At 41.8% G+C, this 26,081-nt stretch overlaps 1 protein-coding gene across 1 annotated transcript in view; it reads right to left on the bottom strand.

Annotated features, from left to right (window-relative positions):
- Position 1: 1 nt before the first annotated feature.
- The window catches only part of KCNH3 (potassium voltage-gated channel subfamily H member 3), a 32,748-nt gene continuing 6,668 nt past the window's right edge, over positions 2 to 26,081 (bottom strand). The window contains exons 4-15 of the mRNA XM_003770860.2: positions 23,471 to 23,604; positions 22,917 to 23,160; positions 22,441 to 22,598; positions 22,138 to 22,345; positions 9,400 to 9,684; positions 8,677 to 8,876; positions 8,064 to 8,313; positions 4,088 to 4,305; positions 3,619 to 3,950; positions 1,801 to 1,904; positions 1,139 to 1,215; positions 2 to 946 (exon numbers count right to left, since the gene is read on the bottom strand). Coding sequence (XP_003770908.1) covers positions 350 to 946; positions 1,139 to 1,215; positions 1,801 to 1,904; positions 3,619 to 3,950; positions 4,088 to 4,305; positions 8,064 to 8,313; positions 8,677 to 8,876; positions 9,400 to 9,684; positions 22,138 to 22,345; positions 22,441 to 22,598; positions 22,917 to 23,160; positions 23,471 to 23,604 — 2,807 coding nt within the window. The 3' untranslated portion in view covers positions 2 to 349. The remainder of the gene's footprint in view (positions 947 to 1,138; positions 1,216 to 1,800; positions 1,905 to 3,618; positions 3,951 to 4,087; positions 4,306 to 8,063; positions 8,314 to 8,676; positions 8,877 to 9,399; positions 9,685 to 22,137; positions 22,346 to 22,440; positions 22,599 to 22,916; positions 23,161 to 23,470; positions 23,605 to 26,081) is intronic.

Here is a 26,081-nt window from a genome sequence, read left to right on the forward strand (position 1 = left end):
CTTTTATTGTTTTTTAAAAAAGCATTGGGAATGGGGACATGATAGTTACATTTAATGGTACATGCGGGGAACACAGGGATTCCACCCCTCCAGCCTGCAGAGGGGAAGTGAAGAGGGGGAGCAAACCAGGAACCCCAAGGGAACAGCTGTTTTTTGTCCTTAGTCTCTTGTCCCTTGGGCCCTGAATCCTGAACTGGTGTGTAGGGGTGGGGGCTTTACTCCCCTACACAAGGTCAGAAGCAGGAAGGAAGATGAGTCTATGTGGCACCTGCCACCCCTTCCTTCCACCTGGGAGGGTTAGGGTAGCAGTCTGATGGGGCAACACTCGAGTCCTGGGTGGTAGAACAGTTCAGACCCCAGTCCCTTCCTCCTGGGACCACTGGACAGTGCTGGAGCCATGGCAGCCAATCAATACCATCTCTAGGCTGTGGGGATCCCAAGTCAGAGAGAGGCTGCTAGGCCCTGGTGGGGGTTCCCCAGTGCTAGTTTCCTCAGCTTGGCATGAAGGGGGTTCTTGGGGCCCTTCCCCACGCAGCTCATCAATGGGTGGAGGGGAGGCAGCTGTGCTAGGCACAGGGCCGAGTTCAGAGCCTGGGGGCTCCAAATCTGACATAGAGGTCCAGAAAGCTGTGGCCTGGGGCCAGGGAGAACTTTGGGAGGCTGGAGGGCCCCAAGGCCAGGGAGCTGTGAGGGGTGGAGGGCCTGGGTGGTGCCGGGGACAAGCTCCACTGAGGAAGGATCCAGCCAAGGGCTGCAGGCAGTAGGAAGGGGTACCAGTGTCCACACAGAGGGGCTGCAGTAGTCCTGACCCCCTTGATGGGCAAGGACTCTCTCCTGCCCTGGGGGAAAGCCCCTCCCCATGGGGCAACAAGAAGAGCTGCACCACCTGTCGAAGGGACTGTAGCCCTTCACGCATTTGGAGTACCTGTTCCGACAGCTCAGCCACCTGCTCAGGGGTGGGGATGAAGAGGTCAGAGTGCACAGCCGGGTCATAACTTCCCTCCCCTCCCTGCTCCTGTGTCTCCCTTTACCACAGTGACAGGCACTGCCCCTTCCACTTGCTGGAAATTCTAGTGATGTGAGGAGTAGCCTCTCCCTCCCCTCCCCAGCTACCTTCTCTCTTCTCCCCCTCACCCACCGCTTGCTGCAGCTTGTCCAGTGAATCCGAGCTTCTGGCCTCACTGGGTGCCAGGGGGATGGTGAGCAGGCCGCTCTCTGTTAGGGAGGAGGTTGAGGGGAAAAGTAGAAGGGCAAAAAGAAGGGCCTGGAGCTGGGCCCTAGTCTGCCCTAGAGCACAGGTGGACAGAACTGCCAGCACCATCCTGGCAGGGAGGCACAAACTCAATCCTCCTCCCATCGGGTCAACTACGAAAACACTCGGATATCCTCCCCCCTGTTTTCAAGAAGGATCTCAATAGCCCAGGCAACCAAACATCTTTTTAATTTCAAGTTTCCCAGGAAAGAGATTTTCCCTTAAAGTTCTTCACTATCATGATTTTCTTTGCCAATTGGGGTGGGGTGGGGTGGAAGAATAACTACCAACCATACTCCAAGGTCCTTTCTAACTCCAAATGTGGTCCCATAAGTCTGACCAACTTCCTTCTGCTGCCATGTTCTGCTTCTGACCAAATCTAGTTCTCTCCCACACCTACCTCTAGATAGCAACCCCACGGCAGAGATAACTGGGGAAGACCATACTTACAAGAACCACTTCCCTGCCAGTTTTAGGGCTGGCTCACGGCTTTGGCAAGAGAGGAGACACCCCTTCCCCACAGTCCCATTTCCCACTCAGCCCCATACCTGGACCTGGGGAGGGACTCCTGCATTCTGCACCAGGCTGTCCCACACGGAAGGTGAATTTTGGCTGGTCAGAGCCACAGCCATCTTCGATGCCATCCACGATCCTGTGGACCGTTTTCAGAACAATTAATAAATTTCTGTTCCTTAACTGTATGCTTGGTACCTATTTGGTAAGAACTGTGCGCATACAAGATGTCAGAAAAGATGCTTTGTCCCCTGGAAAATGACAATCTCATTAGGAAGACGGGACAGATCTACTCAAAATAATGAGAAAATAATACAAAACAGGATGAATTGTATGGTACTGACTGGTTCAGAGTAGGAAGATCAGAGGGCTGGAGGCTTCATGGAGGTGAGGATAGGAAAGGCATTTCAGAGAGGGGAAGCCACTCAATGCCCAAAATAGGATTAAGAGAAGGGTGTTTTGAGACCCAACTCTCATTTCTATCCAGACCTCTACCTCCTTCCTTACTTTTCCCCCCTCAAAACCTTCTAAATTCGGCTCTGCGGTCTTTTACCTCTAAATTTACCTTCAACCATAAATCCTCTCCAGATTTTCTGGCTCGGGCCTCTAAGAGGGTCTCCTCTACCTAAGTGCTCCTTCCTCTAATTCTCTAGTGTAGAAGGCTGAAACTCTTGAGTCATTGCACTGAGGTCGGTTCAAGCACCTAGGGCTAATTACCGATTGGACAATACTCTATGGGCATATGCTTGGGGAATGGTCCTTCCCACTATCTGTGCTGGCTCAATACAGAGGATTGTAGGAGGGACTAGGGGGTGGAGTAAGATGAGCCAGAGTCACACTTTGGCCGTTTAAGAGAGAGAAGGCGGTTACAAAGATTCTGCTTCCATCCTGTTCAATCCTGCGTCTAAAGACCAAGAATAAAGACTAAGGACTTTTGTTTATCCTGACTCCCGCTGATTCTGGGGTGTCCTGGGGGCTGGTGCGGTCGTCACACTCTAGTCCAAAATCTTCAACCTCCCAGACTCTTCTTCCTTTGTAGAACCTCCCTTGTTCCCATAGGATCAAGAACTAGATGGCCCCATAGATAGCATTTGATCATTGTTACATAAGTATGTGAAAGCAAGTAACATGAAGGTCTTTGTTTTATTATAAAAATCAATTAAGATTGAATGATATAAAATTGTCTTTGGTCTGATATTCTTAGCCTTTTTGACTCCCTAGAATTAGGGACTATATGGAAAAAGGAAGGAAGGGAAGGATTTGTGAAGCACCTCTGTGCTTTACAAAATATCTCATTTCATAATGTGTATTTTCTCAAAGACATCAGAACCAATGAATAAATGAAGACAATGTGCCTCTGTTAACCATAGGTAGTAGACCAAATAAAGAGAAGTCACCCTTTTGTTTACACCTGGCTCCGAGTGAAAGAAGGAACAGGTGTTTTCCAGGAAGCTGGCTCTTACCCAAGGGCTATATTATGTGCCATCATTACAATTACCAATTCTATTTGGTAAAGCAAAAACAATTTAAATGATATACCTTGGTTTTCCATAGTTTAATATGACAATCAAATGTAAGTTGGAAGTTGCTTGGAAAAAAGAAGTGTTTCTCAACTTTCCACCTTTAACAAATTTTGGCTAAAATACAGAATTTTAAAAATTTCCCATAAGTAATAACAGAGATGGGTTTCTGATTCCAAATTCAAAATGCTTTTCACCATATTACGTTTCCTGGCTAGACTAGACTGTATGGGATACCCCATCTTAAGTAGGAGTCATTGCCCCCTGTCCATCTACTGTTTTGGATAATTTCCCCAACAAGCCCCAGGGACCATATATGGCGGCCCTACTCACCTAGGGCTCAGGTCAGGGAGGGCAGTCCAGGGCATGGTAGGCAGCCTTAATCCTTCCAGGCCCAGGGAGTGTGAAACCCGTGCAGGCTCAGGCTGCGCTCCCCCTGCCTGGCTCAGCCGTCCTCGGGCCCCCAGGTGGGCTGGCGGGGCCACTCGGTGAGGAGAGAGCAGCTTGGCAGCCGAAGAGGCAGAGGCACAGCCCGGAGAGAGCAAGGGACTAGAAGGCTCATCAGCTGGGGTGGGGGAGGCTGTGGGCCCTGGCTCCCCATCTGTCTCTTTCTCCTCCAAAGTAGACATCAGGGTGTTATCTCCACTCAGTGAGCTTGTATCACCCTACAGGTGGGTGGATGACAAGTGGGAAGACTGCTGATGTCCAGGCCACTCCCTTGCCTCCCAGGCCTACCACTGACTGGCACTCACCCACCACCCTTCAGCTGCATGGTCCTTCTCCCTTTGGCCCTGCCTTTTACCTCATTTTGGCCCGCACCAGCCCCTAAGTTGTAACTGAGTTCCCCTCGGAGGCCATGGCTGAATCGTGGGGCAAACTCAGGGTAGAGCGCCAGGCTTTCGTGGAGTCCAGCCAGCTGTAGGCACTGCAGTGCACAGTACGTCAGGCCCTTCACATCAGCATTGGCCTTTATCACCTGTTCTCTTTGAGGCAGCTCGCAGCCAATCAGATCACCCTTCCCTGGGAGAAGGAAGACCCTAATGAGCGGCACATAGTTTGCCCCCTCCCTTAACAGTTAGATCACCTCAGAAGCAGCAGAAGGGAACCTATGGGGTGCAGGGGATCCCTCGGGAGTAATGGCACACCACCCTTGGGTCAAGGGAGGCTTTTGTGGGGTTTTTTGTTTAGATATCAATACAGAGATAAGACGACAGGGCTGGAGAAGGGGGGGGGGTGGTGAGACATGGGGCCACAGCCTCTGTTCCATTGTGCCTTCATCTCCTAATATCCTTTTCCTCATCTTTTTTTCTCTCCTCATCTCTCTAGTATACCTAGGATGCTGAATCAGTGTAGAAACATACATAGATTCATAGAATCTTGGAGTTGGAAGGAATCTCCTAAGAGAGAGTTTAGCCTTCTTCCTAATAGATAAATCTTCACTTCAGCATCACTGGAAGTCATGTTTGTACACTTCTGGTGATGGAAAGCTCCCTACCCCATAAGTATTGAGAACTTTTCATTGTTGGACAATTCGAATGATGAGCAAGTTCTTATAGCAAACTGAAATCTGTCTCCTTGTAACTTTTACCACTGTTTACGTCTTGGTTATATTGAGCTTATAATCACTTAAAACTTGTACTTCTCAAAAAATAAGAGCTAGCATTTATATAGCACTGGAAAGTTTGCAAAGTGCTTTACAAATGTGATTTAATTTTAGGAAACTGGTTAGCCAGAGGTTAAGTAACTTACTCAGAGCCACACAGTTAAGTATCTGAAGCTGGATTTGAACACAGACCTTTCTGATGATGTTCAATGCTCTATCTTCTTTTTCATGGAAAAGGACTCCCAAGTTAAGCCTCCATGATCTTATATGACTAGTTTTTAAAAAATCACCTATGTGCCAACTTTATATTTGTTTATATTGTTTCATCTTGGTTTGGAGACAATGTTCCAGTCTAATGAGGTATTCTGCAATCTGATATGGATATGAACCATCTTCTCTTCCAGTTTTGTGTTAACTACAAATTTCTCATATATATGATTTACATATACACATATATATGTATATATATATACACACATACACGTGTATACATACACATAATATATTATGTGTATGTATACATATATATTTACATAAGTACATAAACATATTCCTCTAAATTGTTCATCAGAACGTTGACCAGACCTACTCTAAGATAGACTCACTTCACTGGTTTGGTATAGTTGGTTGCTATGTAACCACCTAACTTTACTATTATTCAGCCCAGATTTCTTCATCTTATTTATAAAGCTATGAGAAACTTAGTCAAATGCTCTAGTTGAAATCCAGATATAATAACCTAATTCTAAAAGAAAAATTACTTGGGATGACTTGTTCTGAGTAAGTCCATGCCAAGTACAACTAGTGATCAATAATTTATTTTAGACATAGTAGAAAATAAACCCTATGGAGCCATGAGTAAGTCTAGTTCTGCAGGGACCATCCCATGGAGCCTGTGCTGCATTGCACTTTCTACTTCCAGGAAAACTCTGGTTTACTTCTGCTTTGTTTTGGGATGATGGAAAGTAGTTGGGTCCCTTACCCTGAGACAATTGAAGGATCTAGGGAAAGCGAGGAGGTGAGAGGAGGGGAAGGAGAGGGGAGGATGCATTAGAGTTGAATCAGAAAGGATTGGCCACTAAGCCAGTTTAGATAGTGGTAAAACACAAAATGCCCATTCAAAAGTTTGAAAAACTGCTTCATATTCTGACTGAACTTAAGTCCCAACTTTTTAAGGAGCAAGAGACCTACAGTTATGTTTTTGTTGCTGCTTATTTAGGTTTTTCAGTCAATACACATTTGTGGGTCTTGTTTCTCCCAAATATTTCTTTTGGGTAGAGAAAATATTTGTCCTATATGTGATTTACTTTGTATACAATGCAATCTTGTATCTTTCTACTTCAATGTAATGTATCTTTCTATACCTATCTCCCCCACTCCGACACATGAGCCTAATATAAGTTTCAAACAGGTATATAAAGAACCCCAAAGTACAAGATAAAGATCCTTGTTTAGTGGTCAGGATCTCCAGAACCAAATAACATATACAGAACCTGTCATATGCAGTATCTCAACTCACAGGCCTACCATTGTAGGTGCTTTTTTTTTTTTAATTGCATAGAATTTTGTCAGGGATCAACATAGAACTCATTTGGTCTGTAGTTTTCACAATCTGTTCATTTTTTTTTTTAAATATTGGGAAATCTTCCTATCTCCTGCTCTCAGTTCACTCTCATGCTTTCCTGACAATGGGTTCATAAGTGCCTATTCTTTCAGTGTCCAGGGATGTAATCTAGTCTTGAATCAATTAAAGCGGCTAAATTCTCTCCTATTATCTCTCAACTCTATTGGAGTTCCAATTTCCTCTTAGCAATATTAATTCTACTACTTTCCAGTGTGAGGCTCATTTTAACGGAGAAGAGAGTACAGAAATGGATTGGTCTGTTTTCTCTCTGCTGTAATCACCATCATGCTCTATTTTTCATGTGATAAGCCTCTCTCCTTGTTCTTATGCTGACTTTAGCTCCTTAAAAGCATTTCTTTTTTATGAACCTCAGTCATTCTGGGCTTTTGCCTTCCTGGCATTCTTAAGCACCATTCTTTGACATTCATTCTTGGTATATGGCCTTCTTTTCCCATCTTCTTTCCATATTCATTTTTAGTTTGTTCTTTGAGAGAATCTCCTACAAATTTATGATTTCTAGAGGCAGTTAGATGGCTTAATAGCTGTGTGACCTGAACAAATCATTTAACCTCTGTTTCCTCAATTGTAAAGTGGAGATAATAATAATACCCATCTCCCAAGGTTGTTTGCGCTGATCAAATGAGATAATATTTGCAAAGTATTTAGCAACAGTGCCTGGCTCATAGTATTTATTTAATAAATGTTTATTTCCTTCTTTTAGGTGTCGCCTGTTTTTCTTCTTTATTGTGATTTTTTTTGCAATTGTATTATTAGAAATTGCTTTTTGAGAGTCTCCATTGCTCCTTTTTAGAATTCATTGGATCTACCTGAAATAATCATTTTCTCCTAAGTATATAGGCCATTTTACAGACCTTGATTGTTGATCAAGGGTAGCAATGCCTCTCATCATTTCCCCTTCCTTTTGAGAGATGAAACTAGGCAAGACCAGTGAAGAACCCAATGGATGTTCTGGATCATGCAGAATGAGATTTTCAACAAATGTCTGGATAGCTGAAGTCCACTATAGATATATTTTGCCTCTGTACTAATTTGTGATCTGTTTCAGGAAAATAGCCATGGCCTCCATCTATCCAAGAAGTATATTTCAATAATGATAGTACTCCTATTTCTCCTTTTATCCTCATCTACATGCTCAAATTCTCTCTCTAGGATGTCCCCACATCTAAAGATTTCTGAAAGATATTTTCTTGACATACAACATTACTCACCATCTATTAAGTTTATTTTTTTTGAACAAGGCATACTCTTCCATTGTTCAAGTTATGAGTCCCATCCTATGGAGCTTTTGAAATTGTATTTATCTCCTTTGCATTATAATCTCAATTTCATCTTTTTATTATCCACACCTACATAATAGCATATATGTAGCATGTATATGTACATATGTAGCATCTAAGGCCTTAAATATGCATTTCTTTGTTATTTTTCTCTTTAAATTTCCTAGGAACTTTCTTTATAAAATTTGAGTTGATTCTACAGTGCTTCCTAGGCCCATTTTCCCCTCCCTCCCTTACCACCCACTTCACAGACCTAGGATGGCGAGCACAGTGCCGCACTTGAGAACCTCCATGGAACCAGAGCAGACGAAATAAAGGGCCTGTAGGGCATCGCCTTGATGGATGAGGTACTCGCCAGGAGTGCAAAAGGCTGGACGCAGGGCCAGGGACAATGCCCGCAGGCAACCCCGGCTCGCTGCCTCAAATAGGGGCAATTGCAGGACTTCCTTATGGAGGTGCATGGCAATATCAGCCCGGAGTTCATCTGGAAGGCTCTGCAGCAGCTGAGGGAAAGGTGAGGGAAAGCTGGAGGACAGGATCCAACCCTTCGCTAATGATCTTCATCCCCTAACCTTCCTTGCCCTGAGTCTACCTCCCTGAGACCACATAGAGTTACAGAATGTTGGAACTACAAGGAACCTTGGCAATTCCCTAGCTCATTCCCTCTGTTTTAAAGATAGGAAAAAAGGAGACACTAAGATGACCTGGATTCTAGTGAGATCATTCCATTATGCCAAGAATACACTATTGTGCCAAGGTTGCTGGTCAAGAAAAGCTGCCTTGGCCCCAGGCCCACTCTCCCCCAGGCTTTAGTGCCCCCTGCCCTGGAGACATCAGTCTCTAACTGTGATAGGGTCCCCACTCACCTCTGTAGTATCAATGCCATTGTTGACAGCCCAAGTAGTCTGGAAATACTCAAGCATCCGCTGCTTGAGAGGCTTAGGAATACGGTGGATGCGGATGTAGTCCCGAAGGTCACGCGTGCGGCTGTGGTAGAGGAAGCGGCGGGCGTACATTCGCTGGATGATGGCCGTCACATTCCCAAAGACCACTGCGTGCATCAGCGCTGAAGAAGAGGGGTATCACAGCTTGGGGGCAATCTCTTGGCTAATGCGTCAGGACCTCTCAGGCATATGACTTCCCACTTCCCTTTGTTTCTTATTTCCTCCTGAGGTGGGTTATCCAACCCTCTCTGCTGGACACCCTCTCACTCGCCTAAGCTACTTGGGCTTCAGAACTCTTGGGCCCCCGCTCCTCCATCTGCTGGGATCCAGCTGTCTTCCCCCTAAATCTCAAATCATCAGGAGGCCCCGAGCTCCTGATCTTAAGATAATGGAGGAATCCTAAGACAAAAGGGAGGTCAAGGTATTTTGGATAGAAAATCAAAGATGGGGAGTTTGAAGTCCAGAGAAGGCAAAAGTTTTATGAGTGGTGGAGGGCATAAAACTTGGAAGGGAACAATGAAGTAAAAGGCTGGAAACCTGGGGTAGGGGTCTGAGGTGGAGAGGTCAGGGGTAGGGAAGGTATGGTAGCAAGTCCAATATGGCAAAGACAGAGGGGCCAGGAGGGGGGAACCTGGGGGGTCTCACCCCCAATCAGCATGGTGCAGATGGAAAAAATCTTCTCCGTGTCTGTGTTGGCCGACACGTTGCCGAAGCCGACGCTGGTAAGGCTGCTCAATGCAAAGTAGAGGGAAGTAATGTAGGCACTACGCAGGGATGGGCCCCCCAGCAACGCCAGCCCTGTCCCATTGGCTTCAATGCTGCCAGCGCTGCTACAGTTGTCACCCAGGCCAGAGCTGTTCCCCACAGTTCGGCCTCGCCCCACCAGGTAGTAGGGTGTCTCTAACCGTCTGGCCAACTCCTGCAGCCAACCTAGGAGATCAGAACAGAGGTCATGAACAGAAGCCGAGCTGTTGCCCTCATGTGGGTTGTGGGGTCCAGGTGAGGTTACCTGTATATTTCAGGTACATACAGGTTATATACCTGGGCTACCTGTATATTTCACAAGGTCTAAATATGGATAAGTGGGTATGCTCGTGTGTTCTGCCACACCAACCCAAGAGCATAGCATGAAGAACATTCAAATGGGTTTCAAACTGGGCTTTGACATTGATGATCTTGGGCCATTCATTTAAATTCTGAGCTTTACTTCTTGTCTGTCAAATGGCAATAATAAATATATACAGTACCTACCTGACACAAATTCTGAGCAAAACACTTTGTGAAACTTAAAACAGAGTTATTATAATTATTATTATTCCTTCCCAATGGATCTTCACCTGCTCCTCCTTCCCCATGTTCCTTCCCTCTCTTCTTTCCCTGCATTCAACCCTTCTCCCAAAATGAGATGTTTGCAATGAACTTGGCAGAGTACTTGATAAAGTTAGAAAATGAAGACAGAACAAACTATTGGCCACTGATCTGGATCTGTGATGCTTCTGCCTGCTTCTTCTTGGCTGGGAACAGCTCATGCGTCTGCTTGACCTGTCTCCTACAGAAAGCTTTCCCAAATCTAGCTCTCCCAAAGAGCTGGGATCAACAGGTAAGATTCGCAATCATTCTGCAAGGTAAATGTTATTATTATCCACATTTTACACTTGAGTATAGGCAAATGGATGTTATTTGCCCAGGCTCATAGAGCTAGTGAGTGTCTGTGACTGGATTTGAACTCAGGTCTTTATGACTCCAGACCCAGTGTTTTAGCCACTGTGATACCTAACTGCTTCAAAGTCCAGAGGTGATGGGGATGATGGACTCTGGATCCTGGGGTGAGTGGGAGAGTGGGAAATGAAAGAAAAAAGGATAGAAGGCAAAGGAATCAAGTTATTTGTATTTAAAAAGGGGGGAGAGAGGAAGAAGGAGAGGTTGAGGGAGAGGAGGGGGGAGGGAAGGGAGAGAAGAGGGAGAAAGAAGAGAAGACACAGAGCCTGAGAGAGAAAGAGAGACAGAGTCAGAGAGAGAGAGAGAGAGAGAGAGAGAAACCCAGAGAGACAGAGGGACAGAGAGAAAGAAATAGGGAGAGACAGAAATACAAAGAGACAGAAACAGAGACAGAGATAAAGAGAGAGATAGAGTCAGAGAGACAAGAGACAGAGAGACAAATACATACAGAGAGAGAAAAAGAGATAGAAAGAGAGAGAGAAATAGACAAGAGATAAGAGAAAAAGAGAGACAGACAGAGAGAGACAGAGATACAGAGACAGAAAGAGAACGACAGAGACAGAGAGAGAAAGAGACAGACACACACAGACACAGACATAGGACAGAGAGAGAAAAAGGCTGAGACAGAGAAACAGACAGAGGGAGAGAAGGGCCAATGAAAAATATTGAGACTTTCAGAGGAGGGAAGTTGAGGGAATCTTGAGTTGGAAAGCTCTTCAGAGTCTTGTAGGAAGGGAGCTCAATTGCAGGAAGTATGTTTGAAGGGGTGGGAGGAGGAAGGGGGAAAACAAAGAAATTATAAAAGATTTGGAACAGCTGCTGTGGGGAATTCAGAAGGGAGGCAGAACATGATGAATAAGAGAATGACTAGAGCAGTATTAAGGTTAGGCAGCATAAATTTTCAGTGGGTCCTGAAAAGGGCAGTTGTTGAGGCTTTTCCTGAAGTCCTCAGTAGTTCAGGAAGAGGATTAGATAAAATGACCTGAGGGTTAATGAAGACTGGTGTGAGGGGCACGGCAAGAGGTCATGTGGCTGCAAGGCAACTTCCCCAGATCTCACACCATCTGCCCTTCCCCCATGCCCTATGACTCCTTTCCCAAGTGCACAATTCCCATGCATGGATTTTTTTTGATGCCCATATATTTCCAATGACACACATGTTCTAGCTAGCCCTTACCATGTGAATGATACTGCTGACTTCCTCCTTGTTCCTTACAACACCACATTCACACTGATTCAGCCTTACATCATATATGCGCCTTTTGACACCCTCCCACACATTTACCATGACCCCACAATATAGGGATTGCCCTCCATATTCTCCCTACAAACTCCACACATATACAAGACCCATGACATCATCATATAGCCCTCTTCTCATATTCACACAAGCTCTCTATGACCTGGACGGTGGAAAGAACACTGGATATTGGGTCAAATCACCTGGCATCAAATCCCTAGTTCTGCTTCCAGAGATCTATGTCTAATCTTGAATTCCAATGTCCTGTTCTATAAAATCAGGAGACTGGATAAGACAATTTCTAAAGTCTCTTCTAATCTATGTTTTCTGATTCTATGATAAAATAAATCTCTTTTTAAATTTCAGAGGATCATGTATTCTAAAAAAAATAATTAAGGCACCTTGGCAAGAATTATACCTCTTGCTTGAGAGTATCTGAGGGACATTGACAACCTGGAATATGTCCAGAGGAAGGTGACTAGGCCATTGAGGGAGCTCAGAGTCTTGTCATATAAGAATTGCTCAAAAGAACCAGGAATGATTATTTTTGAGGAGATCTGGGCAGAAGAAGATATAAATGTTTTCAGACATGGAGGAGAGAGTCCTAATCCAATCTCTGCCCTCTTGCTATATGAGTAAATTTTGTCAAGCTCCTTATTCTCACTAAGTCTCAGTTTCTTTATTTGTAAAATAAGGGGTTCAACTAAAAGATCTTGATGTTTGATTTGAAGAGTGATCATGTGGAATTAGATTTATTGTGCATGAGCACAGCAGAATTTAAAAAAATCAGGAAGAGAAGCACATTTCAATCTAACATATAAGAAAAACAATCAGAGCTGCCCCCAATGGAAAGAACTGCCTCTCAAGGAATGGTGACTTCCCTGTCCCTAGAAGCATTCAGTTGAAGACTGGATGATTATTCACTGAGGATGCTGGGAGCTGAGATGGGGATTCTTTGCAGACAGGAATTGGATTAGGTAACCTCTGATATCCCCTCTGAGGAGGAGGTAAGAGCCAACAAGAAGGAAGCATGCCTATTAAAACGTTTCACTTCAAGATTGCTCACTCAGAATGGGAAGTTATCCAGACAGTTGTGGGAGGGGGAGGACCAGAGGCTACCAATATGTTGAAAGGAGGGAATAGTGGGTAGCTTCCTCCCTAAAGTTTCTCCAGCCTCAGAGGGGAAAGAAAAGATGGATTTTAGATCTAAGCCCTAGATTGGTGGGTTTTGTCCTTTTTTCTTGAAGAGAACCAAAATGATATCACTATGTTAGAGCTGAGTGCGTCCAACTGTAGCCAATCAGACCAATATGAGCTAAGAGTGCTCTGCCACAGGAGGCCTGGGAATCAACAGGATTAGGAATCAAGTTATCTAGAGCCTTGGTGAACCTGAAATCCTAAGGCAATAATAATTGGCTAAGAAAGGTGTCAAGGACATCAATAGTATCTCCCTCTCTCAGAAGCATCTTCATTATAAACCTAAGAAATGTCAAGGAGTTGGAGATAGGAAGGAAGAAAATCATGTTCTCTTAAGAGTTTACTCAGAAGGAAACTAGAAGAAGATATGTCCTAGGCAATAATTTTTCAAGACTTCTTTAAACAAGAAGAGAGAGAGAGAAGGGAAAGGGGAAAGAAAAAGAGAGGAGGAGGAGGAGGAGGAGGAAGAGGAAGAGGAGGAAGAGAGAGAGAGAGAGAGAGAGAGAGAGAAAGAGAGAGAGAGAGAGAGAGAGAGAGAGAGAGAGAAAGAGCGCACGTGTGTGTGAGTGTGTGTGTGTGTGTGTGTGGTCTGAAGGCAGTCTATATGGAGGGAGTCTTTCTCATGGCCAAGACTAGAAGTACTGGAATCTGATATTTAAGGGTTCCAAGGAGTGCTAGCTTTTATTGGAAGGGGAACCTGAGGGTCAAGAGGTCAATATAAGCAGGGGAAGGCTGGCATAGGGCTATCTCAAGAGGCAAAACAGTGGAGCTATAGGAGAACCAGTTTAGAAGCTAGTCCAATGGAAAAATGAAAATGTTAGGACAGACTTTGATTTCCCATGATTTGTAACTTGGCAATTCTATTAATACTGTAGTATAGAAAAATCTTTATCAAATCTCATCTTTCTCAGTTTTTTGCAAAGATACAAAGAACATCATCTCCAAGAATCCCTGTAAGAGCCCTTCCCTAAATTCGCCCCATGCTGCTTTGGAAGTGTCAATCATACCCCAGTGTCACATGGATTGCCCAAGTTTGAAGGTATCAATTCCTGGTCCCAGAATGGCTGATGACTTCTCTTCCATTGTCCCCACCGCCCTCTCTGTGCCTCCTTGAGTATCTCTAGCTTACTTGGAGGCAACTAGATGGTATAGTGGGGACCTGAGTTTAAATATGGCCTCCAACACTTACTAACTGGGTAACTGGGTAAGTCACAATCTCTTTTTACCTCAGTTTTATCAACTGTAAAATAGGAATCACAATAAGATAGAATGAGATATTCATAAAAAGCACTGAGCATGGAACCTAGCACATTCCAGGTAATACATACATTTAATTAACTAAATAATACATTTAGTTACATTAAAAACAAATTAAATAACACATTTAATACATAAATGCTTAGTCCCTTTCCCTCCTTCTAAGCTCTTTTTCTCAAGAAAGTCTGCATCCCATTTACTCTGCAATCACCCACACTCAGCACAGTGACTCCAATAGCAGAAGCCTATTGTCTGCTCAGTTGAATGGAATTAAGCTGAATGTTGATAAATCTTTTTAGAAAATCACAACCTGTCTCTAGGGGAGCAAAATAAGAAAAGAAAAGGAAATTCCCCAACTATTTAGGAAAGAAACATGCCAATTAATGAGAGATTCAGAAAGGGCTAAACATTAAAGATTTTGGAAAGAGCACTAGGCTTGTAGTAAGACACCCGGATTTGTAACCTGGTCCTAACAATCACTAGCTACATCTCTTGGAGACTCGATAAACTTTAAAATGCTATAGATATGAGTTATTTCTTATGGTTGTTATTAATAGATCTCAGATCTTGCGTGTGACCCATCCCTTCTATGCCTAAATTTCTCCGGAACATCGACGGGGCATATGACCTATATATCCCACTTATTGAGCAAGAGCACTACAATCCTTGCACTGAATTTCTTTTTCATATGATCTTTCTATTCTTCAGGCACTGGAGAGCCACCAAAGGCAAATTTTCTGAATTCAGTGAAAAACATTTAGGAAGTGTTTACTATATGCTAAACATTGTAGCAATACAAATAGAAAAACAAGACAGTCCCTGTTCTCAAGGAGCTCACATACTAATTGAATGAGACAACATATATAAGAGGGTTCAGCTTCAGAGTAGATGGAAAAGCCAGGTGGTCCTCAGGGTCTGGAAGCAAAGCACTAAGGAAGATGCAAAAGTGCAATGGACCTTGGGGAGTAAAGGTAAAGCAAATGGACCTTATTAGTGACTCTGAGAAGGGGATAGGAGGTCTACAGGTCATATAATAGAGTGTAAGTTTAGATTATCTCAGGCAAAAGTAGAAATTGCAAAGGGGAAGGTGTTAAAACTTGAGCTAAGAGCAGGTATCTAGCAACTTGTGGGAACACAGCAATGGGGTTTGCAATATGGTAGGGGAAAGATTCCCTAAAGCCTACTCTTGAGGTCCTATAAATACAGGGGGATAGATCCATTAATAGGGGGTGATGATCTCAGCTTCAAGTCTTAGTCACTTCTCTCCATGATCCCATCAGAGTTTCCCAATGATGGCCCAGTGATATTTGACTTCTGATATAATAATGATGGAATAACTCAACATTGAATGCACTCAACAGGACTGTGACTGTGCAATCCATATTTGTAACAATACTGTTCATCTGCACTCTGATGATGCTGTCCTAGAATGAGGCTGTTTTGGTTTCCAATCCCAAGCTCCTTTCCCTTTCCATTATGATTTCTCCATCCTTTACCTGTACTTTATATCCTTCAACAACTTCAATGTGTTAATTATGGCATAAAGCAACAGAATCAGCAACCCAGTCAAAAGATATTCTCACAACTCATACACAGTCCTTTGTAGATTAAAAAAAGCAACAAGCTTCTAAAACCCACAAAGCCATGATAATTACTCTCTCATGATATACCCCTGAGTCTCCAAAATGCAGAGAAGCAATTCACTTTACAATGTATAATGGTTATTTTGCAGCAGGTGCTCTGACTTAGGGAAACTGAAACCTGGGAAACATTTGAAAATCCTATTGTCCCCTTTCAGTAAGGTCAAGGAAAGAACCAGGGCATCCATCCTCACCACTCTAATTTGAATAGTGTCAGAAATGCTAGCTATAGCAATAAAATAAGAAAAAAAATTGGGAGAATAAGTACAGGCAAAGGAAATATTAATTTGCAGAAAGTATAACAGCTTACTTAGAGAACATAAGTCAACTAAAAGAATTACCTGAAATAATATCTGCAGCAAAATATAAAATAAATTAGTATAAATCATCAACATTGCTACATAACACCAATAAAATCAGCAGGAAGTAATAGAAAGAAATTCTACTTAAAGTAACTATATTATGTGTACAATACTTACTATATACCCAGATATAGAAAGGAGCTATTCAACTATGAAATAGTCTTCACAGAAATAAAAACAGATTTAAGTCACTGAAGAAATATTAATTGCTCATGAGTAGATTGAGACAACATAATAAAAATGACAATACTATTTAATTTGCTTATTCATCATCATAATGATAAACTACCAAAGGATTACTTTATAGAACTAGAAAAAAATTATTTAAAGGAACAAAAAGTCAAGAATCTCAAGAGCAAGAAGAAAATGAACTTTGGCAGTACCAGACTTCAAACAATACTACAAAATCATCAAATCCGTTGAATACTGGCTAAAAATAGAGAAACTGATCAGTGGGTAAAATAGATATGCAAGATATAGACTCAAATGAATATGGTAACATGGTATAAGAGTCAAAGGTCTTTGTTATTGGGGTAAAGATTCATAATTCAACAAAAATTGCTGGAAACCTTAAAAGGAAGTCTGGCAGAAATTAGGTTAAGACCAACATTTCACACTATATATCAAGATAAGTTAAGGCCATATCATAAACAAATTAAAGTAGAACAACGAAATTACCTTTCAAAATTATGGATGAAGAAAAAGACAAGAATTAAAGAAGATAAAATGGACAATGTTGATTATGTAAAATTTAAAAAACTTGCACAAATAAAATCAATGCTATTCAAATTATAAGAGAAAATTACAGTATGTTTCTATGATAAAGTTTTCATTTCCCAGATATACAAAGAAATGATGGAAATGTATTACAATTTATCCATTATGTTGTAAGCTTCTTGAAGGCAGGAATTGTCTTTTGCCTCTTTATGTGTCCACAATGTTTACTTAACACAGTGTCACTATTTAGTAGGCATTTAATAAATGTTTATTGAATTTAACTAAATTTCTAACAAAAGCTGTTCCTCAATAGGTAAATGATCAAAGAACATGAATAAATAATTTTCAAAACTATCAATAACCATGTTTTTAAAAAATACTTCAAGTCACAAATAGAGAAATACAAATTAAAGCAACTTTGAGCTTCCCTCTCACATCCATCAGATTGGCAAAGATGACAAAAGAAGGAAAATAAAATGACAAATGTTGTGGAGGCTGTGGGAAAACAAGCATTTTAATGTACTGAAGCTTTTTATTTTAATGGATCTATTATTTAGTATGGCCAATGTAAGAACAGTTTGGAACTATTCCCCAAAAGTCACAAAAATGTACAAACTCTTTGATCCAGTCATATACTACTAGTAAGCCTATAGCCCAGAGAAATCAAAGAAAAAGAAAAAAAAGATTCATATGGTATGGGGAAAAATACCCTTTTGTATGGGTGTTTAATTTAAGCAGCCCCTTTTGTAATGGCAAAGAAATGGAAACCAAGGGGAAGAAGATGAGGAGGAAGAGGAGGAAGAGGAAGAAAAGGAGGAGGAAGAGGAGGAGGCAGCAGAGAAGAACACCATCACCACCACAACAGAATATATTGTACTTATAATGATCAGAGTTGGCTCCAGAAAGGAGGTAAGAACACATGCCTTTCTCCCTTTATTTCCTTTTCTTTTAAAATTTTCCCTTTATGGGGAGGCTTGCTAAGTAGGGAAAAGGAAGGTATAATCAGAAACTAAAGTTATAGAAAAACAAAACACATCCATAAAAATTAAAATAACAATAACAAAAGAACCTATTGTTGGACTAGATTTAGGTACTTTATGTGTCTCTCTAAGTTTATGATTCTATGACATGTCTATCATATGTCAGATGAAGCAAAACTAGAATCTGAATCCAGGTCTTTTGACTTTAGATTGAGTTATTTTTTCCTCCAATATATCACACTGCGTATAGACCTAACAGACCCAGAGCTGATAAAATGTATTCTGTATACATTCAGGGAACAGAGGTTCAGTTGAGTGGAACTTCCTCTATAGGAAAACTGGATTTAATATAAGAACTTTATGATTTAAGTGTTATCTAGATGGCACAGTGAATAGAATGTTGAACTTGGAGTCAGGGAAATGAGTTCAAATCCTGCTTCAGACACTTACTAGCTCTGTGACCTTGTGTCATTTAACTTCTGTGTGCCTCAGTTTCCTCAGTTGTGAAATGGAGATCATAATAGCACCTTCCTCCTCAAGGTTGTTGTGAAAATCAAATGTTAGCATCTGTAAAATGCTTAACAAGCATTATAATACTATGTAAATATTAGCTGTTACATGAAATGATAGAGCTTTTCACCAAAAACCAAAACAGAACCCAATATTAACACAGTTGAACAAGGGAAGTGGTTGGATGAGGGGAAAAAAAAATCTTTGTATCAAATATTTCAAACAACGATCTGAACTGGGATAAGGATCAGAGGCCAACAGTGGGCAGCTACATAGGCTTTGAAGAATGGGTCTGGCATCCTACTGGAGCCAAGCTATCTCCTAAAAGTTACTTGGGACAGAGTTGAAAGCTGATGAAAAATGAATTCCCCATTGTGTCAGGAATCTGACAAAACTTTGAGGTTCAGCTCCATTACCTTCAATGGGGAAGAAATCAGACAATTGGGGGGGGGGGAGGAAGGGGGAAGGGCAGAGAGGAAAGGAGTCTAAAATCACCAAATATCTTTCTCTCACAAGAAAGAAAATTCAATTAAACACCTAAAGCACAAGCAAATAAATCAACAGAAAAAATACCAAAACCACAAGGGAAGAAGAGTAATAACAATGCTTCTAAAGGATTTCAAACATATTTAAATAAATATTTCAAGATAAAGAAAAATCAATCAACACCAAAAAAACAATCCCCCAAACCCTAAGGATTCCCAAAGGAACATAGAAACCCAGCAATATGTTTCAGAATGTTCTGGAGCTAAATCAGAACCATGAAATGAGAATTTAAAGAACAAATAGCAAGATGAATGTCCTGCCCTGAAGGAAAAACAAATTGGCAGAATAGAAAAACTGGAATCCATAGTAGCAAGTCTTTCCCAAGAAGCAAAACAAACAAACAAACAAAAACAACAGATAGGGTTTATAGGTATACTGAAGTGATAAGCTGATTATACCAAATAACCTCATTTCTCTTTTGTGGACAAGATTATTAATTCAGATTCAGGAAATGCTATAGATAAGAAATTCTGAACCTGGGATTCTTGAACTTAAAAAAGAATATATATATGCCATATATTTTAACAATCATTTCAATATAGCCAGTTTTGTTTGTAACATTATATATTTTATTTAATGCATTTAAAAACTTTATGTGCTAGGGCGTCCATAAGGGTTTCTTAAGATTGCCCAAGGAATCCAGGACTCTTGACCTAGATCCCAGCAAAGCATTTGACAGTCTTTTATTCTTTCCTTGTGGAAAAGATGGACCCATGTGGGATTAGATGATGAGAATGTGGGATTAGAATCTTAATTGGCAAGACCACAAAAATGGAAATGATTCAATGCCAACTTGGAAGGTATCAAGTAGAAGGCACAAAGGTTCTGTCCTTGGTTCTGGGTGGTATAACATTTCTATTTCTTATTCATGCTTCTCAGATTTGCCAATGACACAAAGCTAGGAGGGAGAGCTAATACTCTGAATGACAGAGTCAAGACCCCCAAAGATGCAATGGAATGGAACAAGTAAGCTGAATCTAGTTAAGATGGTATTTAATGGCCATAAATGTAAAAAGACTTACACTCTGATTTAAAACATCTAATTAACAAGTAAAACATTATGTGTGTGTGTGTGTGTGTGTGTGTGTGTGTGGCCAAAAATGCTAAAGCAATCTTAGAGAGCATTGAGAGGCAGGGGTAGCTACCTGATAGTGCTGTAAATGAAGTGCTGATCCTGTCTTTTATTGTTACCAGTGGCAGATTTCATGTACCCTATCATGTAATGGAGGAAGATAAGGTATAAGAACCAGCCTAGGGCTGATTCAAGGTCAGGGAATCCCAAAATGATAAAAACTCTGTCTAGAATATCCACTCTACTTCACTCTCACACTCTCACACTACAATGGGGAGTTCAAATTCTGCCTTAGCCAAGCTAGGTGATCTTACAAGCAAGTTACTTAATTTCTGTCTGCTTCAGTTTTCAAAAATTATAAAATGGGGATAATGACAGCATCTACCTCACAAGGCTGTATTGTGGATCAAATATTTCTTAACTACCTGGCACATAGTATGTGTTTGTTCTTTCCTTCCTTCAAAGTATCCAAAATCAAGCATTGTTAATCCTGGTGCCCCAATTAGATGACGTCTGGAGTATGATGTTCTGTTCTGGACATCTGTGTACTGATAACCTAGAAAACTTTTAAAGGAGGGTGACTACCATGGTGAAGAGCTTCCAGGTCATTCCACAAAAGGATGAACTGAAGGGACTGAGAATATCTAGCCTAAAGGATATGCGGGCAGGCTTCAAGTATTTAAGGGAAGAAAGATTAGACCTTTTCTATTTGGTCTTTGTGAGTAGAAGTAACAGATACCAAAGTTGCAAAGAAAAAGATTTAGTCTGATGTAAGGGAAAAAATTATCAATTAGAACTGTCTCACAGTGGAATAGTTCTTTCCTACTTTCCTCTCTCAGAAAGCCATTCCTTGTTAGAAAGGTTTATTTTTTAAAGAAATATAAAAAAGGGACAGCTAGAGATCACAGTGGATAGAGCACCACTCAGGACCTGAGTTCAAATTCGGCATGTAGTCGGTGTGTGACCCTGGGCAAGTCATTTAATCATTTGCCTCAATTTCCCCATCTGTAAAATAATTTGGAGACTACTCCAGTTGTTTTGCTAAGAAGACCCCCAAACAGGATCACAAAGAGTAAAACACTCCTGAAAAGAGCTGAATGATATCAATGTAGTAAGAACAAAACAAAACAAAAATTGATGTTATTTTTTAATGTTCCGTATCTGTGGTCCCCATCTCCTCTGATAATTTCTAAGCATCTCTCCAGGCCTCCAATACTCTCTATTCAATTCATTTTATATAGGATCATCAGATTAATTTTCCTAATGCATAACTGAGATTACAATACATTATAGCTCTAAAATCACCCATGGTAACCAAATAGACTTTCACTTGGCTCCAAACTGTTTCTCCGGGTTTCTTCCTTTAATACCACTTTCCCTACTACTCTGTTTTCCAGACAAATTATACATCTTGCTTTTTTTAGAATGTGAACTGATTTCCCTGCCTTTATTTCATATTATTCCCTAAGCCTGGAATGGCCTCCTCTTAATTAGCTTTACTTTTTAATAGCCTATCATTATACAAAGTCAAATAAAATATTAAATTCTCTATGAACATTTCCTTAGTTCTCTAATGAGAAGTGACTTCTCTCCCCCCAAATGCCCTGTTTGTAAATGGTTATTTTCATGTTGTGTTACCCTACACTTCAAAGACTCAAAGGCAGGGTTTTTGTGTCTTTGTTTTTGTTTTTGCCTTTCTTTGCATTCCCAGCACTTAAAGCAGTGCCTAGCACATAGTAGGCACTTAATATGATTATCTAATTTATTCTTAAGCACTAGATATATTCCAGTTAGCATTAAATTTATTTCTTTTCATGTCTTATCAGTACAGAGCTGTGACCATATCTCATTTACATTTTTAACTTTTCCCTTGCGCACAGTAGATGTGGTGAAAGTAGATTTTTTTTTAAAGGAATATAAAAAGAGGACTGGATAAATGAATAACCCTCTCTCCACATATATACATATATGTTACAGACATCTTCCTATGTACATTCCCTAAGTGTGATACCTGATCATGTTATTCAGGATCCCTTCACCTAGACTCTAATTTCTTCCATGTCCCCCACCACCCATTGCACACGTCCGCATCGTGCCTTTGCTATTTTCGGTGTTGCCCTCACCCACCCCATGCCCACTGTACCAATTTCTGGGAGCTCGGACTCGCTGCTCTCGATCTCCTGCTGCCCAATGTAGAACCAGATGCAGGCGACCCAGTGGGCAAGCAGGGCAAAGACAGCCATGAGCAGCGTGAGCACCACGGCGCTGTACTGAGAGTACCGGTCCAGCCTCGGGAGCAGCCGGAGCAGCCGCAATAATCGCACGGTCTTCAGCAAGTGAGCGCCAAAGTACTGGAGAACAGAAGGGGGGAGTTCACAGCCAGCAGCCAAAGTCCTGATCGCTCCCACCCAGGCTTCCCTTTCCACCAGCCCCCAAGGCTACTGACCACATTGACTTTAAAGGCGTGCAGCAGGTCAAAGGGCAGGGCAGCAATGACATCCAGGAGAAACCAAGTAGTGACGTAGTGGAGGCAGATAGAACGAGGGGCAAATACAACTTGTCCTGATTTGGAGACGAATGTGGTGCGGAAATTCAGCACAATGTCTGCAGGGAGCCCAGGGAGGAAAGGAGTGTCAACATGGAGAGAAGAGGAGGATGGCAGAGAGAGAGAGAGAGAAGGCACTCCTTGGAGAGGGAGGGATGCTTGGGCTGCCACTGGAGGGAAGGGAATGTCTGGGAGGGGAGATGATGGAGCTCCAGGTGGGGCTCCTGGTGTGACTGTTGATGCTGAGCTGGAGAAAGAGCCTGGACCCTATCATGGTAGAAGGACAAGGGGCAGAAAGGTCACTGTGGAGGGCAAGGCCTCATTGGGTTGGGAGGGGATAGTCAGAGCCTGAGATCCTGAGAGCAATGTTGTTATACCAAGGATGAAGAGGACCTCGACAGCTAGGTCGCAGACACTGGGTGGGCCTCGCGCCTCATTGGGCTCCCGGGCGGCACTGATACAGACACTGTAGGGGACAGTGACAGCTACATAGAGCGTGGCAAGCAAGATGAACCCATCCCAGGTGGCCCTCAGTGCTCCACAATGCAGCAGGATAAATGGTGATTTCCGAATGGCAGCTACTTTATACTCAGGCAGGTTTGGCTTCTCCCCAAATACACCCTGGTATGGAGAGAAGGATTAGGGGAAGAGACACTTTCGGTTCCCATACCCAATTCCCTGCCCCACCAGGCTGGGACTCCCTTAGGGCATAGTGCTCAGGAGGCTTAATTAATTCTTTACATTTTTCCTGAGTATATCAGAGAATGGCCATCTTGGGGAAGGGGAAATTATGGGTAGTGATGAGTACCACTCTGCCCTTCATCAGCCCATTTGTGTCTCTTCTGAATATTTGTGCTTTTCCCCCTTCTATTTCAATTCCCTCCCAACCCAACCCAACCCAACCCAGACTAGTCCAGTCCCCATTTCCAACCTTGTTGAGTTTATGCTTGCTTTTTGGCTGCTTCTGCAGGTGCCCAGAGAGGTGATAAAGTACAGCCCGGCTCCGACGCCTATTGGCATTGAAGCCTTTGGACCCTGCCCGGCCGTACCTACGTCGCCCACCACCTGTGAGAAAGGGGCCCTTGAGGATGATGGAATAAACAGGAAAACAAACAGATGGACAAACTACTAACCCACAGCACTGCCTTGTGTGTAGAGAATGAGTCAGTAGGTCTTTCTTTTGGTTTGAGTTAAATAATCTATTTCCTAAAGGATGGATAGGATCTTAGGAGCATCCTTCCTCAACAAGAGGAACATCTCTCCTCTTTCCCTAGGCTGGTTCCCTCAGAAAACTCATGGATCAGTTTTCTCCTCTTCTTTGCTCTCTACCCCAGAGGAGAAAAATGATGAAGTATTAGCAGCGAGCAAATGAGAGTCACTGGAAGGGACAGACACATAGGATACAGTGTATATAGACACAGTAGGGGTACAGTATGTGGACACTGTAGGGTACAGTCTGCGGACACTGTAGGATATGGTATATAGACATTGTAGGGTACAGTCTGTGGACACTAGGATACGGTATATAAACATTGTAGGGTACAATCTGCAGACACTGCAGGGTACAGTATTTAGACACTATAGGGTACAGTCTGCTAACACTTTAGGGTACAATATGCAGACACTAAGATACAATATATAGACAATTTATAATATAGTCTGCAGACACTGTAGGGTACAACATGTGGACACTGTAGAGTACATTCTAAAGAAACTGTAGGATACAGTATTTAGACACTATAGGGTATACTCTGCAGAGGTTGTAGGATACAGTCTGCAGATTCTGTATAGTACAGTCTGTAGACACTGTAAGATAGTCTTCATACACTGTAGGGTACAGTGTGTGGATAGTGTAGGTACAATACACAGGCACTGTAGAGTACAATCTATGTACACTGTCGGATACAATGTACAGACACCATAAGATATAGTATATAAATACTGTAGGATATAGCCTATGCACACTGTAGGATACAATGTACAGACACAATAGGATAGAGTATTTAGTAACCTGGAGGGTAGAACAAGGTAGTCATCAGTAATCAAAAGGAGGTATGGTAAATGGGAAGGGTAGGTGAAGAACTGGATAGAAAGAAAATAAACAGTGAGAAGCTAGGTCTTTCTGCTAAGCAGGAAGCTGGAAAAGTCTAGGATCTTGGATGCCCAAGCTTCTGAGCCAGGGTTATGCTGGAGTATAAGATAGAAAGAATATTAGATTTGGAGTCAGGGGAACCAATATTTGAATCCCAGCTATTTATTATTTGGACAGCTCTCAAGCTCTCTGGGTTTTATATCTATACAGAAATGAAGAAGTTGGAGACAGTAACTTTAAAGGTTCTCAGTCTTTCAGTTCTCAATCCTAGGATCCTATAATAACAATGCCAATGAGAGCAGTATTTACAGAACACTTTGTAGTTAAAAATTACTTCCACATCCATTTGCTGTGAAGTAGATCAAATAAGTATAATTATAGGTGTTTTACAAAGAAACTGAGGTTAAAATAGGATGTCTTATCCCAAAGCCATAGAGTTCAAGCCCTTGTCTCTGCCTGTGAATCTTATCCTCTTTTCTATATATGGGGGTTCTTTGTTTGAAGCATCCTGAAGAAGTATGTGCTGGTCTTTGGGGAAAGGGAGGGAGTTCTGACTGGGACTGCAATTCTGGTTCTGACACTTAATAGCTGAACAAATCACAAGCTCTAAGCTTAATTTCCCCACCTGTAAAATGGAGATGGTAATGCTGTCTTATCTTTTTCTATGAGGAAAGTGTTTTGTATTCTTAAATCTAAAAACTTTACAAAAATATGAGGGCCTCAGGGAGCTCTTAAAGGGGGAAAAGGGTCCTGTATGTGCAAAACTGTTTGCGGCAGCCCTCTTTGTAGTGGTAAGAAACTGGAAACTAAATGGATGCCCATCAATTGGAGAATGACTGAATAAGTTATGGTATATAAATGCTATAGAATGTAGCATTTATATATATATATATATAGAATAATATAATATAATAATATAATAACTAATATAGAATAAACTATAAAGTTCTTTGAGAAATGACCAACAAGATGATTTCAGAGAGGCCTGGAGAGACTTACATGAACTGATGCTAAGTGAAAGGAGCAGAACCAAATCATCGTACACAGCAACAAGAAGACTATAGGATGATCAATTCTGATAGATGTAACTCTCTTCAACAATGAGATGATTCAAACCAGTTCCATTTTTTCAGTGATAAAGAGAGGCATCTCTACCCAGAGAGAGGACTGTGGGAATTGAGTGTGGACCACAACATAGCATTTTCACTCTTTTTGTTGTTGTGCGCTTGCATTTTGTTTTTCTTCCCTAAGGTTTTTTTCCCTTCTTGATCAGATTTTCTTGTGCAGCAAGATAACTACATAAATATCTATACATATATTGGATTTACCATATATTTTAGCATATTTAACATGTATTGGACCACCTGCCATCTAGGGGAGGTAGTGGGGAGAAGGATGGGAAATTTTGGAACAGAAGGTTTTGCAAGGGTCAATGCTGAAAAATTACCCA

This window comes from Sarcophilus harrisii, chromosome 5, assembly GCF_902635505.1.
Source record: "Sarcophilus harrisii chromosome 5, mSarHar1.11, whole genome shotgun sequence".
Classification (NCBI taxonomy): Eukaryota; Metazoa; Chordata; class Mammalia; order Dasyuromorphia; family Dasyuridae; genus Sarcophilus; species Sarcophilus harrisii.